This window comes from Trachypithecus francoisi, unplaced genomic scaffold (assembly GCF_009764315.1).
Source record: "Trachypithecus francoisi isolate TF-2019V2 unplaced genomic scaffold, Tfra_2.0 Lachesis_group5, whole genome shotgun sequence".
Classification (NCBI taxonomy): Eukaryota; Metazoa; Chordata; class Mammalia; order Primates; family Cercopithecidae; genus Trachypithecus; species Trachypithecus francoisi.
In genome coordinates this window covers 149360580-149377520 of record NW_022681470.1, presented here as the reverse complement: position 1 = coordinate 149377520, position 16941 = coordinate 149360580, and the positions used below count along the sequence as shown (strand labels likewise).

The following is a 16941-nucleotide window of genomic DNA, read 5'->3' as shown; positions in this document are numbered from 1 at the left end:
CTCAAATGCAGACCAGGGAGAGGAGTGCCCGAGTTTCCCAGAACGGCCCCCAAGCCAGCCTGCCCCTCCCCACGCACTCAGGGGTCCCCGTCCAGGGCCCACGGGCGACCCAGCGAGGGCTCCTGTGACCTTTGGAAACACCCTTTCATTGTGGGAGGCTTCAAACCTACGGAAAGCAAGGAGGCGCTGGCCGTGGCGGCCTCCCGTCTCCCAGGCCCGCGTGCACCCTCCCCGCGCCGGTGCCCTCCGGACAGAGGTGGAAGCCGCGGCGCGGGAGAGGCGGCCCCGGCCGGGCAGCGGGGCTCCGTGACCTTGGGCGCGTCCTTACACGTCGCGGGCCTCAGTTTCCCTTCCTGGGGAGAGGCCCGCGCGGGGCTCCGAGGCCTCGGGCCGCGTGACCTTGGGGCGCCCCCGACCCCGCGGCCCGAGTTTCCCGGCGCCGGGCGGAGGCGGCGCGCGGGGAGGGGGCGCAGCCGAGGCGGGACTCCCGCCCCCGCCCCTCCCCCGCCGCGAGGCTCCGCCCACCGCGGCTCCGCCCCACCCCGCCCCCGCCTCCCCCCTCCCTCGGGCTCCGGCCGGCGGCGGCGGCGGCGGCTCCGCTCCGCACTGCCCGGCGCCGCCTCGCCATGGACGCGCGCGGGGGCGGCGGGCGGCCCGGGGAGAGCCCGGGCGCGACCCCCGCGCCGGGGCCGCCGCCGCCGCCGCCGCCCGCGCCCCCCCAACAGCAGCCGCCGCCGCCGCCGCCGCCCGCGCCCCCCCCGGGCCCCGGACCCGCGCCCCCCCAGCAGCCGCCCCGGGCCGAGGCGTTGCCCCTGGAGGCGGCGGACGAGGGCGGCCCGCGGGGCCGGCTCCGCAGCCGCGACAGCTCGTGCGGCCGCCCCGGCACCCCGGGCGCGGCGAGCACGGCCAAGGGCAGCCCGAACGGCGAGTGCGGGCGCGGCGAGCCGCAGTGCAGCCCCGCGGGGCCCGAGGGCCCGGCGCGGGGGCCCAAGGTGTCGTTCTCGTGCCGCGGGGCGGCCTCGGGGCCCACGCCGGGGCCGGGGCCGGCGGAGGAGGCGGGCAGCGAGGAGGCGGGCCCGGCGGGGGAGCCGCGCGGCAGCCAGGCCAGCTTCATGCAGCGCCAGTTCGGCGCGCTCCTGCAGCCGGGCGTCAACAAGTTCTCGCTGCGGATGTTCGGCAGCCAGAAGGCCGTGGAGCGCGAGCAGGAGCGCGTCAAGTCGGCGGGGGCCTGGATCATCCACCCGTACAGCGACTTCAGGTACCGCCTCCGGGAGGGCCGGTCGGCGCGAGGGGGCCCGGGGAGCCGGGCGCGCGGGGGCCGTCCTTGGAGCGCCTGGGGAGGGCGGGGCGGCGCGCCCGGCCGGTGACCTCGGGGCTCCTCGGTGACCTCGGGCGTGTCCAGGACCCGCCCCGGAGTGACCCCGGCGCGCGAGGCTCCGCCTCTGGGGGGCTCCCGGGGTGACCCCGGAGCGCCCCCCTCCCACGCACCCCGACATCCTCCGCCCTGCGGCGCGGCGGGTGGGGTGGGCCGCAGGGCCAGGGTCTGAGCGCCGAGGGGCGCAGAGGACGAATAGAGGGGAACGTGGGCCCCAGAGAGGCGGCGGAGCGGGAGGGAGGAGGAACGAAGGGCGCCCGGGAAGGACGCGCCCGAGGGAGGCCGGGGGAGAGGGGGTTAAGCGGCTCCCACGGCGTCCACCCGCCTGGGAGGAGGTGCGCCCGGAGCCGCGGGCCTGGAAAGCGTGCGAGTCCCCAAGCTGTGTCTCCAGGAGCCGCTCCACCCGAGCCGCGGGCGGTGCGCGCATGTGGCGGTGGGTGTGTAGATGCCGCTGTGGATCCAGCCGGCTAATGCGTGGAAGGCTCGGAGCAGGGCCGGCGCGGGGCCACCGCCGCCGATGTTTGCGGTCCAGGTTCCTGGGTTGTGCGGGCTGTGGCCGGAGAGTGAGACCGGCGCGTGTCCCCGTGGGCTGTGTGTGAAGGGGCGCGTGACGGCGGCGGGGTTCCCGGGGCGCAAGCCTGTGGCTGGGGAGGTGTGTCTCCAGGGGTGTGTCTGCGTGGTGGTCGCGGGCGTGTGTCTGCGTGGTGGTCTCGGGCGTGTGCGCCCCGGGTGGGTTTATCTTGGTGGGACCTGTGGTTCGTATGTGTTGGGATCAGGTGGCGGGCGTGCGTTGTGCGCCCGGGGCCGGTGTGCACCGGTGGGCAGTAGTGTGAGCCGTAGGCAGGTCTCACACGCGCGACCGTGGACGACTGCGTGTGTGTTTGTCCACGAGTGGGGTGTGAGGTGGGTTGTGGAGGGTGTAGGTGGAGGGTGTAGATGGGGCCCGCCGGGCCACCGAGGCCGGGCGCGGTTTCAGCACCACGGACAGCGCGCCGGGCCTGGGAAGGCTGCGGTTTTCCCGCCTGTCTCTCCTCCTCCAGGCCTGGGCGCCCCTGAACGGCCCCCATGGATCCTGGACCCCCAGAACTGGGCAGGGAGGCTGTGGGGATCTCTCTTCCCTTGACTTCTCTGCACCCCTAGTGATTGGCTGGAGAAACTGAGGCCTGGGGCACACACGTCCTGGACAGAACCTGGAAGAAGGCCCTGGAATCCTCCTCCCACCCCAGGTCTTCCTGAGAGGAGAATACAGCTTTGACCAGAAGCCTGGATTTCGAGACAGGCCAGGGGTGGGAGGAGCCCCAAAACCCCCAGAGGGGCTGTGTCCAGCCCCTCCCACCCCGCCTCCGTGCCCCACCAGGAGAGCTTGGTCAGCGTCTGGGCTCTGGCCTGTGAAATGCGGACAGTGAGCAGGAAGGACTGGATTTCCAGGGCTGCTGGTCGGCCTGACCCCACTTCCAGTCGGGCAGTGGCACCCCCTGGCCGGAGAGGGACGTGGTGGGGAGGGAGCTGCAGAAAGCGCCCGCTCCCCTTCGTCCCCTCCAGCATGACTGCCGACAGAGATGGGTGCACCACAGTGCAAGGGCTGGCAGGTGGAGGCCCACGTCATCCACTCCCTCCTCTGGGCAGCTCCAGTGACCCCTGGCTGCAGAGGGGCAGTCGGTGTCCTGGGGGGCAGGTGGGCTGATGGCTGATCCTGGCGCTTGGTGGGAAGGCTGGTAGGAGGAGTGAAGCCCCCTCATCCTTCCACCCGCCTTGACCACAGTCGCCTGGAGGCCTGGGCAGGCTGTGGCCCCGCTCTGCGCTCTGAGGTGTTGAGGGCTCAGAGGCCCCGTGTGTGGGCGAAGTGCGGTATCACCCAGGCAGACGAGTGTTGAAGTGGAACTGAGCAGGCAGGGAATGGGGTTAGCGGGGCCTGTCTTCAGGACTAGGGGAGCTACGGCAGTCAGATTTTAAAAAAGGATTTTGATGTTGCCAGGCTGGGTGCACGCGGCCCCTACGACCCTCCCCAGGCTTGGGACCTGTGCCCCTTTTCGACTGCCCTGAATCAGTGTGGAAAAAGACCCCCAGGAATATCTCAAAAGCTCCCTAAGCCCCTGCTGGGCTAGGGGCTGTTGGAAGCATCTCTGAGGATTAATTTAATAATATTAATTATTGTAAGGGCGAAGAGGGTGCTGTTGCTAACCCGTTTTAGCCAAGAGGAAAGAGAGGCCCAGATAAGTCATTTGGTCGGAGACACACAGCTACTGAGGGCCGGATCTGGGATTCAGTCTGCACAGCACAGCCCAGGTGTCCACACTCCTGATGGGCAGGGAGCCAGCCTCTGCCTAGGTCCCATGCAGACCGAGGGGAGGAAGAAGGCATTCTGGGGGTGCCTAGGGGTGGGTGGTGGGTGATATCTGTGTGAATATTAATTTTTAATTTTTTATTTGAGACGGAGTCTCACTCTATCGCCCAGGCTGGAGTGCAGTGGTGTGATCTTGGCTCACCGTAACCTCCGCCTCCCGGGTTCAAGGGATTCTCCCACCTTAGCCTCCCCAGTAGCTGGGATTACAGGCGCCCGCCACTATGCCCAGCTAATTTTTGTATTTTTAGTAGAGAAGGGGTTTCACCATCTTGGCCAGGATGGTCTCAAACTCCTGACCTCAGGTGATCCTCCTGCCTCGGCCTTTCAAAGTGCTGGAATTACAGGCGTGAGCCACCGCACCCGGTCTGTGAATATTAATTTTTTGAAGCCATGTATGCAGTGGTGGGAGGGGCCTTTCTGTGTCTGCCTTTTCACATTTGCCCTTTCTCCTCACAACCTGGTGGTGTAGTAACTGTTCCTGCTGGAGCTGCATCTGCAGTGAAATTTAAGAGGAAGAAGGAGGGGGCAGCTCCTGCCCCAGCCCCCAGGTCCCCGCACAGAGGCCAGCAGCGTCCCCCTTCCTTGAACTCCCCTTGTCTCTTGCCAGTGGATCCCATCCCGGGAAATTGGCCTGAGCCGCCTGGCACCAGGAAGGGGATCATTAGTGTTTGGTGATCCGGAACCGCCCCGACTCGGCTGGGCTGAGGAGGTGTGGAGGATGCAGGGGAGCCCTGGACGGGAGGAGGCGTTTGAGGGGCCGGGTGGTGATGGGAATGTGTGCAGAAAGGGGGCCCAGCTGAGGGAAGAGCCAGGAGCGGAGCTGGGCACGGAGCCGGGCCAGGAGTAGCATCGTGGAGCATCTGGGGGCCGGACCGTGCTGTGGAGGGTGTTTTGGGGCAGCTCACAGCAAGCGAAGGGGCCTCTACGTTTGCAACTGACTCAGGAATCAGGCCCCAGCTGGCTTCAGGCCCAAGGCCTCCTGTGCCTGGCTGGGTGTCTTGGCTCCTCACTGGGCCCCTCTGCCTCAGTTCCCCCAAATGCAAGGTGGGGGTGGTATGAGGGAGAGGGCTGTCTCCATCACGCCCAAGTCTGCCTTGCTCCTGTGCTCGGAAGTGGCCTCTTACATGCCCCTCGTCCCAGCTCCCGTATACAGCAGGCGCCACATATTTGCTGAGTTTGCTGAGGGACAGAGCAGGGGTCCTGGGCAGACGTGGGTCCGGATTTCAGCTCTCAGGCTGGGCAGTTGGCCCCTTCCGAAGTGCAGTTGGTGCCAGGGCAGGGTGTCTCACGCCTGTGATCCCAGCGCTTTGGGAGGCCGAGGCAGGCGGATCACCTGAGGTAAAGAGTTTGAGACCAGCCTGGCCAACATGGTGAAACCTCGTCTCTACTAAAAATACACAAATTAGCCGGGCGTGGTGACGGGTGCCTGTAATCCCAGCTAATCGGGAGGCTGAGGCAGGAGAATCGCTTGAACCCAGGAGGCGGAGGTTACAGTGAGCCGAGACCGTGCCATGACACTCCAGCCCGGATGACAGAGTGGGACTTGGTCTCAAAAAGAAAAAAGAAAAAAAAGTGCAGTTGGGTCATTCATGAAGCCTCTGGGGCTGTGGAGGTATCTAGACCCAGGCCTGATGTCTGGAAGTCCCCAGAGACGTGCCAGACGCTTCCCTGGGATGCTCCTGGAAAAGCTGGTTCAAGGACCCAAGTTCAAGGTTTTGAGTTCCGAGGTTCAAGCTGCCGTCTTTGTAGGTGATTCCAGTTCGTGCCTGAATTGGAACAGGCGTGAAAACGAAGGAAGGAAGGGGTTTGGCCTCGTGGAGCCCCAGAGCTGCGGCAGGGTCTTCTGCGCCTCCCGGAGCAAAATTAGTTTAAAAAGAAGTATAGTTCAGGCCGGGCGCGGTGGCTCAAGCCTGTAATCCCAGCACTTTGGGAGGCCGAGACGGGCGGATCACGAGGTCAGGAGATCGAGACCATCCTGGCTAACACGGTGAAACCCCGTCTCTACTAAAAATACAAAAAACTAGCCGGGCGAGGTGGCGGGCGCCTGTAGTCCCAGCTACTCGGGAGGCTGAGGCAGGAGAATGGCGTAAACTCGGGAGGCGGAGCTTGCAGTGAGCTGAGATCTGGCCACTGCACTCCAGCCTGGGTGGCAGAGCAAGACTCCGTCTCAAAAAAAATAATAATAAGTATAAAAAATAAGTATAGTTCATTCCTACTCCCTTCACCCCAACCGCTGCTGATTCTAAAGGCCACACAGGTCCACTTGGGAAAGCCTGAGTTGTGCAAAGGAGGGTGTCTCTGCAGGAGGGGTCTGGGGCTGGAGGGCGTCTCGGCAGGAGGGGTCTGGGCCTGGGGCTGGAGGGCGTCTCGGCAGGAGAGGGGCTGGGGCTGGTGGGGACACGGAGGCCCAGGGAGGGACAGTCTGAAGGGGTTGCGTTCTCCGAGGCTTGCTGTCATCCACTCCCCGCCCCCGGTGTACCCAGGGGCTGGGCAGGCCTGGCAGGGTGGAGACGGGGGCAGATCCGAGGTTTGTGCCCTGGGAGCTCTGGGGGGCACAGAGCAGGTGTCGGGTGGAGAGAGGCTGGCAGCTTCCTGACTGCCCTCGGTCCAGCTGCAGGGCTAAGTGCCCAGTGGCCGGCCTGCAGTCTCCTGCTGCTGATTTTCAGGTCCGTGTTCCTGAGTTAGCTTCAGCTGGGGAGGCCCCGTGTGAGGGGAGACAGACGAGATGCTCCCCAAAGCCAGGTTCTGTTATGTCCCCAAGAGTACCGTCTGGGGAGGGGCTGCTCCAAGACCCACCAGGAAAGGCGGCCCCTGGACCCCGCCCCAGATGGCTGAGCGGGTCAGTGGGAGATCAGCCTGGGGGGTGCAGCTCTGCAAATCCACGGTGATGACACCGTGCATTAGGGCCTGGGAATAAACCCCCCATTATCCCGGTGAGGGGGGGATGGCTCTGGGGGCGGGGTGGGGCGAGGCGAGGGTTTCTCTGGCTCCGGTCATGGGAGGAAGGCCCAGCCTGTGCAGGATGGTGGGGTGTGCACGAACCCATATCCCAGGTGGCAGAGTTGACACCCAGGGCCTGCCTTCTGGTCTGCGTGGAGGGGTCAGGGACTGGGGTGGCCAAGACCTCCCCACTGTCTTCAGGGCCTTCCCTATGTTCCCTGCTCGAAAAAAGACATCTTTGTCCGGGCACTGTGGCTCACGCCTATAATCCTAGCACTTTGAGAGGCAGAGGCGGGAGGATCGCTTGAGCCCAGGAGTTCGAGACCAGCATGGGTAACATAGCAAGACCCCCCCCCCACCATTCTCTACAAAAAGTGAAAACATTAGCCAGGCGTGGTGGTGTGCACCTGTAGTCCCAGATACTCTGGAGGCTGAGGCAGGAGGATCACCTGAGCCCAGGAGGTGGAGGCTGCAGTGAGCCATGACCGGTACCACTGCACTCCGGCCTGGGCAACAGAGTAGGGCCCTGTCTCAAAAACATTAAAAAATCCCTAAAAACCCACATCTTCAAGGCCCCTTTATCAGCCCCCAACTCACTTGGGTCAAGCCCTGCCTCACCCCCACGCCCCACGGTTCAGCCTCACACCCAAACAGCACTGGCCGCCTCACTCCTGCCAGATGCCCCCCTGCTCCCTTTCTGGCCTCCTGGCTGCCAGCGTGGGCTTCTCCAGACGTCGGTCCTTCTTTCCTTGTCACCTCTACCTCTCTGGCTCCAGCCCTCCCCGTCATGTCCGCCCACGTCCCCCGGTCCGAGGCCCCAGCCCGAGGCCGCCCACCGGCCTTGAAGGGAACCCGGGGCATCAACCTCCACACCTGCTTCCCCTCTTCAGGCGCTGCCCTCCCCTCACCATCTCATCCAGCCACACGCCACCTCCGAGAAGCCCTCCCGCCCGCCCGGAGCTGATGGGTCCCCCAGCTCGGTCTCCCTGTGGCACCCCCCAAGGCATCCCATGTGTCTGTCTTGGGGTTGGGCCTGTGGTCATCGTGTGCCCCAGCGCCCGGCGGCACAGCTCTGTAAACGTCTGCCCCGTCTTGGGGTCACCCGGGAACCTGAGATCTACCCCCCGTAGCATCGCCCTTTCTTAATCCCTGACACCTGCCACAGATCTGCCCGTGAGTCCACAGCTGAGAGCTCTCTCCTAATCCGCCCACCCGAGGCTCTCCCTTAATCACCGACCTCCGGCCCCTAATCCTCTCCCGGATTTGCCCCATCTGTAAATCCTTGATGGCCTCGGGCCGAGGCTGGGCTCCTGCAGGGAGGGCCCGGCTGCCCTCGCCCGTTCCCCAACCTGGGACTCAGGCTCCAGCAGGGGCTGAAGGTCCCCTGGGCCGGCCCTCCCCTGGGGTCCAAGGGGCTGAGGGTCCTGGACCTTCCATTGCCAGGAGACCTGGGGGCCTTGTGGGGTTTGGGAGCCGGGTCAGAGGCCTCGTCTCCCGAGCTTCATCCAGTCCTAGAGAGACGGGACCCTGCAGCGGCTTTGGGAACTTCCAGGGGGAAGAACCCTGAGCTCAGGACAGGCGAGTGACGCGTGGTCTGTCTGGGTTCCCGTCCCACTGTTTCACTTATGGCCGGAAGAGCCTCAGTTTCCCTGTCTGAGCGGAGAGAGAGAGGCCGGGCGGCTGCTGGAGTTGGGCTGAGCTCACATTGGTGTCAGGTGCCGGAGGCCCCACTGAAGCCTCGGTGAGTGGGAGGGGATCAGAGGCTTCCTCCAGCCCCCCAGGCGTGAGAGCTGAGGCCGGAAGGTCTCCCCGGCGACCCAGCCTCATCCCCGGCCTCTGGAGCTGGTCTCCCTCCCTGCCTGCCAGGGCCGAGCTGGACCAAGTGGCAGGACCCCCCACATTTCCGAGGAAGGGGCCCTTGTAGAGGCCTCTCTGTTACCTGTTGGGGTTGGGTTTTAAGTACAGGATTTAATGGTGGTCCCTGACATTCCTGTGACAGCTGAGGGGGGCCTGTCCGTGTTCAGCACTGGGGTTGGGAAAGGAGGGCACAGGGTGCCCGGGGGCTGCTGGCACCCGCCTGCATCCCTATGGCGGCTGGATGGGGAAGGGGCTGCCAGACGCTCCTGCACAGAGTGTGAGGGGGAGTTAGGGGGGGCTTTGGGCCTTCCTCCCGCCCCAGGTCCTCTCTCTGGGGTCCTGTCTCCTGCAGCTGGCTCCCCCTCCCCAGGGCGAGAGGCAAGAGAGAGTCTCCCAATGTCACTCGATCTAGTGCTGGGCAAGGAGAGGGCTGGGGTGCACCAGCAGGGACGGGGGCGCCCTGCAGGGCTCTGGGGTCCCCTCTGCCCCAGGCCTTGGTTTCCCCTTGGTAGGGGACATGTGTGGACGCCCTTCCTCCTTCTGATCTCTGGCTGGTGACAATGAGGGTTGTGGCCCCAAGCCCTGCTTGGAGGCATTGCAGTTGGAACGGGCAGGCCCAGCCCCACGAGAGACACTCAGGGTGGCCACCCAACCTGTGCCTTCTCCTAGGCCCCTCTGCTCCAACCCCTGTAATCCCCAGGAATTTACTGCCCTGCTGGGCAAGATGGGCTGAGGAGTCCTTTCCCTGGGACACAGCAGCAGAAGGCTCGAGACAAGAGGACAGTCCTGGGGTCTCATCCTGCAGCCCCACTTACATCAGAGGGGAGGTGTGGTCCCTGCCCCCAGCCCACCCCGAGAATAAAGGGGAGAACGTCTGTTAATTGTCATCTGGAAAGGAGGCCCTTATGTTACATGGCCGTTTAAAACCAGGTCCCCCTTGGTGGTTTCTAGGTCCTCCTGGTGGTTTCTAGATCCCCCTTGGAGGTCTCTGGAGTTTCTCCCAGCTCCTGGTGGGGGAGATTTCTAGGTCCTGTGGCCGTCTCAACTGATTTTTCTGCATGTTTTGTCCCAAGGCTGGTGCTTGAAGGTGGGAGGCAGGTCTCAATCCAGAGGGTGAGGCTGGGACGGAGCGGCAGGGAGCCAGCGGCAGGCAGGTTGCATCCCCTCAGCCCACTCGTTGCTGGGGTGCTGGGGGTCTCGTTGTTGAGCAGATGCATCAGATTGGGGGCCTGAGCCCTCACGTCCTGTCTAGATTCAGGGAAAGGAAGGCCTTAAATTTCAAGTCATTTAGTCATTTGATTTCACCCTTCAAGCTTGTGAGGGGCCCTCCCCACCTCAAGATCAAGTCAGCTTTTTTTTTTTTTTAGACAGAGTCTCACTCTGTCACCCAGGCTGGAGTGCAGTGGTGCAGTTTTGGCTCACTGCAGCCTCGGCTTCATGGGCTCAAGCGATCCTCCTACCTCAGCCTCCCAAGTAGCTGGGGCCATAGGTGCCCGCCACCACGCTGGCTAATTTTTGTATTTTTTTGTAGAGATGGGATCTCACTGTCTTGCCCAGGCTGGACCTGAACTCCTGAGTTTCTGTGATCCTTTAGTCTTGGCCTCCCAAGGTGCTGGCGTTAGAGGCATGAGCCCCTCACCATCCTTTCCTTTTCCTTTTTTTTTTGAGATGGAGTTTCGCTCTTGTTGCCCAGGCTGGAGTAATAGCTCACTGCACTGTCCACCTCCTGAGTTCAAGCGATTCTCCTGCCTCAGCCTCCCAAGTAGCTGGGATTACAGGCATCCACCACCACGCCCGGCTAATTTTTTGTATTTTTAGTAGAGATGGGGTTTCACCATGTTGGTCAGGCTGGTCTCGAACTCCCGACCTCAGGTGATCCACCCACCTCGGCCTCCCAAAGTGCTGGAATTATAGACGTGAGCCACTGCGCCCGGCTTTTTTTTTTGTTGTTGAGATGGAGTCTCGCTCTGTCGCCTAGGCTGGAGTGCAGTGGCGCGCTCTCGGCTCACTGTAAGCTCCGCCTCCCGAGTTTACGCCATTCTCCTGCCTCAGCCTCCCGAGTAGCTGGGACTACAGGCGCCCGCCACCTCGCCCGGCTAGTTTTTTGTATTTTTAGTAGAGACGGGGTTTCACCGTGTTGGCCAGGATAGTCTCGATCTCCTGACCTCGTGATCCGCCCGTCTCGGCCTCCCAAAGTGCTGGGATTACAGGCTTGAGCCACCGCGCCCGGCCAATTTTTGTGTTTTCAGTAGAGACGGGGTTTCACCGTGTTGGCCAGGATAGTCTCGATCTCTTGACTTTGTGATCTGCCTGCCTCGGCCTCTCTCAGTGCTGGGATTACAGGCGTGAGCCACCGCGCCTGGCCCTGAGTCAGCCTTTCTCAGGTCTCTCCAGGTTTTATCCCCAGCCCAGGTGGTTCCCGGGGGCCTGTCCCAAAGGCTCAGCCCCTCCCCATCCCAAGGCGGTGGGTGCATGGAAGAAGAGACTGAGGTTCTCAGGGGCTGCAGGAACTCCCCCAAGGTCACTGTGCCAGCAGGCGGGAGCCAGCCCGGGTCTGGCTGACGCCGCCACCATGCGAGACGCTGGGTCCGTTCCAGCCTTTGGCTCTCGCAGACCGAGCTGCTGTGAACATCTTGATACAAATGGCTTTTTAATTTTTTTCTCTTCCTTTTGGAAGGTTTCCTCAGGATCATTTCCCCAAAGTGGAGTGTCCAGCTCACCCGGCAGGCGTGGTGTTAACGGCTTTTCCCTTGAGGAGCCGTCCAGAAACAAGGAGCCAACTTTCGGCGGCTCCTGAAACAGCTCTGGGCAGCCATGCCAGCGATAGGCTCCTGGGTTTTCCTTTACTGGTGCTAACTTTGGGGAGTCCCTCCAGCCTCTCGGCCTCTCCTCTGAAAGGATGTGGGGACCCCGGCCATGATAGGGAGGAGCTGGGCCTGGGTTGGAGATAAGACCCCAGGAACTGGCCGGGCGCAGTGGCTCACGCCTGGAATGCCAGCACTGAGAGAGGCCGAGGCGGGCGGATCATGGGGTCAGGAGATCGAGACCACCCTGGCTAACACAGTGAAACCCCATCTCTACTAAAAATACAAAAAACTAGCCAGGCGAGGTGGCGGGCGCCTGTAGTCCCAGCTACTCGGGAGGCTGAGGCAGGAGAATGGCGTGAACCCGGGAGGCGGAGCTTGCAGTGAGCCGAGATGGCGCCACCGCACTCCAGCCTGGGCGACAGAGCGAGACTCCATCTGAAAAAAAAAAAAAAAACCTCAAGAACTAAGAAGACTGAGTTGATCTGGGGGTGGGGGGGTCCCCCCAGTGGTTTTGTGTGTGTGTAACAGGGTCTCATGTTGCCCGGCTGGTCTCGAACTTCTGGGCTCAAGCGATCCTCTCACCTCAGCCTTCCAAACTGTTGGAATTACAGGCATGAGCCAGTGTGTCTGGCCTATCCCCCGGCCCCCAGTGTTAATGACAAAGTGAATCATTGTGCTGGAAATTCAAGACCTTCCCTTGCCTGAGTCAGGCACGTGCAGGGCATGTGGGCTCAGACCCCACGCTGGGACCTCCCTTCATCAAGAGCCCTTGGCCCCAGAGCCCAAAGGTTTTGTTTTTTTGTTTTGTTCTTTGAGACGGAATCTCACTCTGTCACCCAGGCTGGAGTGCAGTGGCACCGTCTTGGCTCACTGCAAGCACTGCCTCCTGGGTTCAAACAATTCTTCTGCCTCAGCCTCCCGAGTAGCTGGGACTACAGGCGCCCACCACCATGCCCAGCTAATTTTTGTATTATTATTATTTTTTGAGATGGAGCCTCACTCTGTTGCCCAGGCTAGAGTGCCATGATGCAATCACTGTAAGCTCTGACTCCCGGGTTCAAGCGATTCTCCTGCCTCAGCCTCCCAAGTAGCTGAGACTACAGGCGCCCGCCACCTCACCCGGCTAATTTATTTATTTATTTTTTATTTTTTATTATTTATTTATTTATTTATTTATTTATTTTTTTCCTGAGACGGAGTCTTGCTCTGCTGCCCAGGCTGGAGTGCAGTGGCCAGTTCTCAGCTCACTGCAAGCTCCGCCTCCCGGGTTTATGCCATTCTCCTGCCTCAGCCTCCCGAGTAGCTGGGACTACAGGCGCCCGCCACCTCGCCCGGCTATTTTTTTTTTGTATTTTTTAGTAGAGACGGGGTTTCACAGTATTAGCCAGGATGGTCTCGATCTCCTGACCTCGTGATCCGCCCGTCTCAGCCTCCCAAAGTGCTGGGATTACAGGCTTGAGCCACCGCGCCCGGCCCCGGCTAATTTATTTATTTATTTTTTGTATTTTTGGTAAAGATGGAGTTTCACTATGTTGGCCAGGCTGGTCTTGATCTCCTGACCTTGTGATGCGTCCACCTCAGCCTCCCAAAGTGCTGGGATTACAGGTGTGAGCCACCGCACCCGGCCAATTTTATTTATTTATTTATTTATTTATTTAATTTATTTTTTTTAAGAGACGGAGTCTCGCTCTGTCACCCAGGCTGGAGTGCAGTGGCTGGATCTCGGCTCACTGCAAGCTCCGCCTCCCGGGTTCCCGCCATTCTCCTGCCTCAGCCTCCTGAGTAGCTGGGACTACAGGCGCCGCCACCTTGCCCAGCTAAATTTTTGTATTTTTAGTAGGATGGAGTTTCACCATATTAGCCAGGATGGTCTCGATCTCCTGATCTCGTGATCCGCCCATCTCGGCCTCCCAAAGTGCTGGGAATACAGGCTTGAGCCACCGCGCCCGGCAGATTTTTTTCTTTTATCAATTTTCCACTTAACCGTTTTAAAACCTATGAATCAGTGTCCTTAAGCCCATTCATAATGTTGTACAACCGTCACCACTACCCATGTTTGTGCCTTTCTCATTCCCCTGGACAGAAACTGCACCCCGCATGTGCCACTCCTCGTCCCTCCAGCCCCAGGCCCCCAGCACCCACGCATCTCCTTCCTGTCTCTCTGGATTGGCCTGTCCTGGACATTGCACAGAAATGGGATCACACCCGTAATTCCAGCACTTTGCGAGGCCGAAGGATCATGAGGTCAGGGGTTTGAGACGAGCCTGACCAACATTGTGAAACCCCGTCTCTACTAAAAATACGAAAGTTAGCCGGGTGTGGTGGTGGGCACCTGTAATCCCAGCTACTCAGGAGGCTGAGGCAGGAGAATCGCTTGAACCTGGGAGGTGGAGGTTACAGCGAGCCGAGATCACGCCATTGCACTCCAGCCTGGGCGACAGATCAAGACTCCGTCTCGGAGAAAAAAAAAGAAATGGCGTCTCTCACTGAGTGTGACGTCCTCAAGGGGCATCTGCGCCATGGCCTGGGTCAGAGCCTCGCTCCTTTTCGTGGCTGAGTCGTGTTCCGTGACGGATGAGTCATGCTGTGTTTGTCTCTCTGTTGGTGATGGGCGCCTGGGCTGCCTCCGCTTTTTGGCTGCTGTGATTTGAGTGTGAATCGAGCTGGTGTGAACACAGTGGAATTGGCTTCTGTTTGCTGATCAAGCTGGTGTGGACATGGCCGAGTGGGTGTCTGTCTGCAATCGAGCTGGTGTGGACACGGTGGAGTGAGCGTCCGTTGGCAATCGAGCTGGTGTGGACACGGTGGAGTGAGCGTCCGTCGGCAATCGAGCTGGTGTGGACACGGCCGAGTGAGCATCCGTCCGCAATCGAACTGGTGTGAACACAGCTGAGTGGGCGTCCATCCGCGTCCTTGTTTTCATTTCTTCGGGTGTAATCTCGGTGTGGGGAAGTGCTGGTAATTTTATGTCTTTTTAAGGGGCCGCCCGTGTTTGCTCAGAGTGATTCTGATTTGCATTTTCTCGATAGCGAAAGGGCCAGGCACCTGTCCATGTAGCCATTTGCTGACTCTCGATGACCTCCTGTGTGGACGCAGCTCTCACAGCACCGTGCCTGGCCCGCCATACACAGGCCCTGAACAGACAGGCCCTTTTCTGCCAGAGCTTCCTAGGGAGAGTTTTGGAATCCACCTTGGGGACTTGGACTCTGGCCGGGTGTATCCGGGAGTGGAAATGCCCTCTGGTCTCTCGTCCACGGGTATTTATCATATGGAACGTCCGAATGGTGCCAAGTCCAGCTTGGCCCGTTCCTCCCACCCTCTCGGCCTCCCCTGTGGCACCAGCCCCGACTCTGCTTGACTTCCCTCCCTCCTGCGTGGATGCCTCACTTCCTCCTCTCTCCTCCTGCGTGGACGCCCCGCTTCCTCCTCTCTCCTCCTGCGTGGACGCCCCGCTTCCTCCTCTCTCCTCCTGCATGGACGCCCCACTTCCTCTTCTCTCCTCCTGCATGGACGTCCCACTTCCTCCTCTCTCCTCCTGCATGGACGCCCCATTTACTCTTCTCTCCTCCTGCATGGACGCTATTTCCTCCTCTCTCCTCCTGGATGAGGTCCCACTTCCTCCCCTCTCCTCCTGCATGGATGCCCCATTTCCTCCTCTCCTCCTGCGTGGACGCCCCACTTCCTCCTCTCTCCTCCTGCGTGGACGCCCCGCTTCCTCCTCTCTCCTCCTGCATGGACGCCCCATTTCCTCTTCTCTCCTCCTGCATGGACGTCCCACTTCCTCCTCTCTCCTCCTGCATGGACGCCCCATTTACTCTTCTCTCCTCCTGCATGGACGCTATTTCCTCCTCTCTCCTCCTGGATGGGTACCCCACTTCCTCTCTCTCCTCCTGCATGGATGCCCCACTTCCTCCTCTTTCCTCCCGCATGGACGCCCCACTTCCTCCTCCTCCTGCGTGGATGCCCCACTTCCTCCTCTGTCCTCCTACATGGACACTGCATTTCCTACTCTCTCCTCCTGGATGAGGTCCTACTTCCTCCTCTCTCCTGCTGCATGGACGCTGCACTTCCTTCTCTCTCTTGCTGCATGGACGCTGCACTTCCGCCTTTCTCCTGCTGCATGGACACCCCACTTCCTCCTCTCTCCTCCTGGATGGATGCCCCACTTCCTCCTCTCTCCTGCATGGACACCCCACTTCTTCCTCTCTCCTCCTGGATGGATGCCCCACTTCCTCCTCTCTCCTCCTACGTGGATGACTCACTTCCTCCTTTCTCCTCCTGGATGGGTACCCCACTTCCTCTCTCCTGCGTGGATGACTCACTTCCTCCTCTCTCCTCCTGCGTGGACGGCTCACTTCCTCTTCTCTCCTCCAGGATGGGTACCCCATTCCTCTTTTCTCCAACGCGGACGCCCCACCTCCTCCTCTCCTCCTGTGTAGACGCCTCACTTCCTCATCTCTCCTCCTGCATGGATGCCTCACTTCCTCCTCTCCTCCAGGATGGGCACCCAATTCCTCTTCTCCAACGTGGGCGCCCCACTTCCTCCTCTCTCCTCCTGCGTGGATGCCCCACTTCCTCCTCTCCTGCGCGGATGCCCCACTTCCTTCTTTCCTCCTGTGTGGACGCCCCACTTCCTCCTCTCTCCTGCGTGGATGCCCCACTTCCTCCTCTCCTGCGCAGATGCCCCACTTCCTTCTTTCCTCCTGTGTGGACGCCCCACTTCCTCTCTCCTGCGTGGATGCCCCACTTCCTCCTCTCCTGCGCAGATGCCCCACTTCCTTCTTTCCTCCTGTGTGGATGCCCCACTTCCTCCTCTCTCCTCCTGCATGGACGCCTCATTTCCTCTGGAATTGCAGCCAGTGCTGCCCTGGCTCAGCTTTCCTGTGGCCCCTGTGGAGGCTCCCACTTCTCTGTAAGGCATTTGGGGCCCTCACCTCCCGGCATGAGCTGAGCACGGTTCATTTCCCACACTGGCTTCCTGCCTTCGCTCTCCCTATGCCTGCCGCCCTGCCTGGCCCTGCTGCTTCCTGCTGCCCCTCTGGACCCCGGCTCCTCTCTGCTCGTCCACTGTCCTGTCCTGTCTATTTTTTCAACGCCAACCTTGTGCCAGGCACATTGTCCCTCTCTGGTCATGTGAAGCATTTAATCTATTTTGAGCCACCTCTTGGGCCTTGTGAGGTCTCCTGCATCTTCAAGGACATGGGGTCAAAGCTGGACACCGGTCAGAGCTGGGCCTGAGGAAGGGACCTGGGCTAGGGCAGCACAGGGGGCATTGGGCTCCCTCGGGTCTGGGCAGCCTTCCTGGAGTGGGAGCCTGGTCCCCAGGGAGGAGGGCCCAGGGTCGGTCCTGGGGAAGGCACCAGCCTGAGGTGTGGGCACCCTTGCCCCCCAGGGAGGAGTGCCCAGGGCTGGTCCCACAGGTGCCTGGGGGAAGGCACCAGCCTGAGGTTTGGGTGCCCCTTGACCCCAGGGAGGAGAGCCCGGGGCTGGTCCCGCAGGCGCCTGGGGGAGGCACTGACCTGAGGGGTGGGTGCCCCTTGTCCCCAGGGAGGAGTGCCTGGGGCTGGTCCTGCAGGCACCTGGGGGGAAGACACCAGTCTGAGGTGTGGGCGCCCCTC

At 61.5% G+C, this 16941-nt stretch overlaps 1 protein-coding gene across 1 annotated transcript in view; it reads left to right on the top strand.

The window, feature by feature from the left end:
- Positions 1–559: 559 nt before the first annotated feature.
- HCN2 (hyperpolarization activated cyclic nucleotide gated potassium and sodium channel 2) overlaps positions 560–16941 on the top strand; it is a 35827-nt gene continuing 19445 nt past the window's right edge. Inside the window, exon 1 of the mRNA XM_033195348.1 lies at positions 560–1258. Within this exon, the coding sequence (XP_033051239.1) occupies positions 627–1258 (632 nt within the window). The 5' untranslated portion in view covers positions 560–626. The remainder of the gene's footprint in view (positions 1259–16941) is intronic.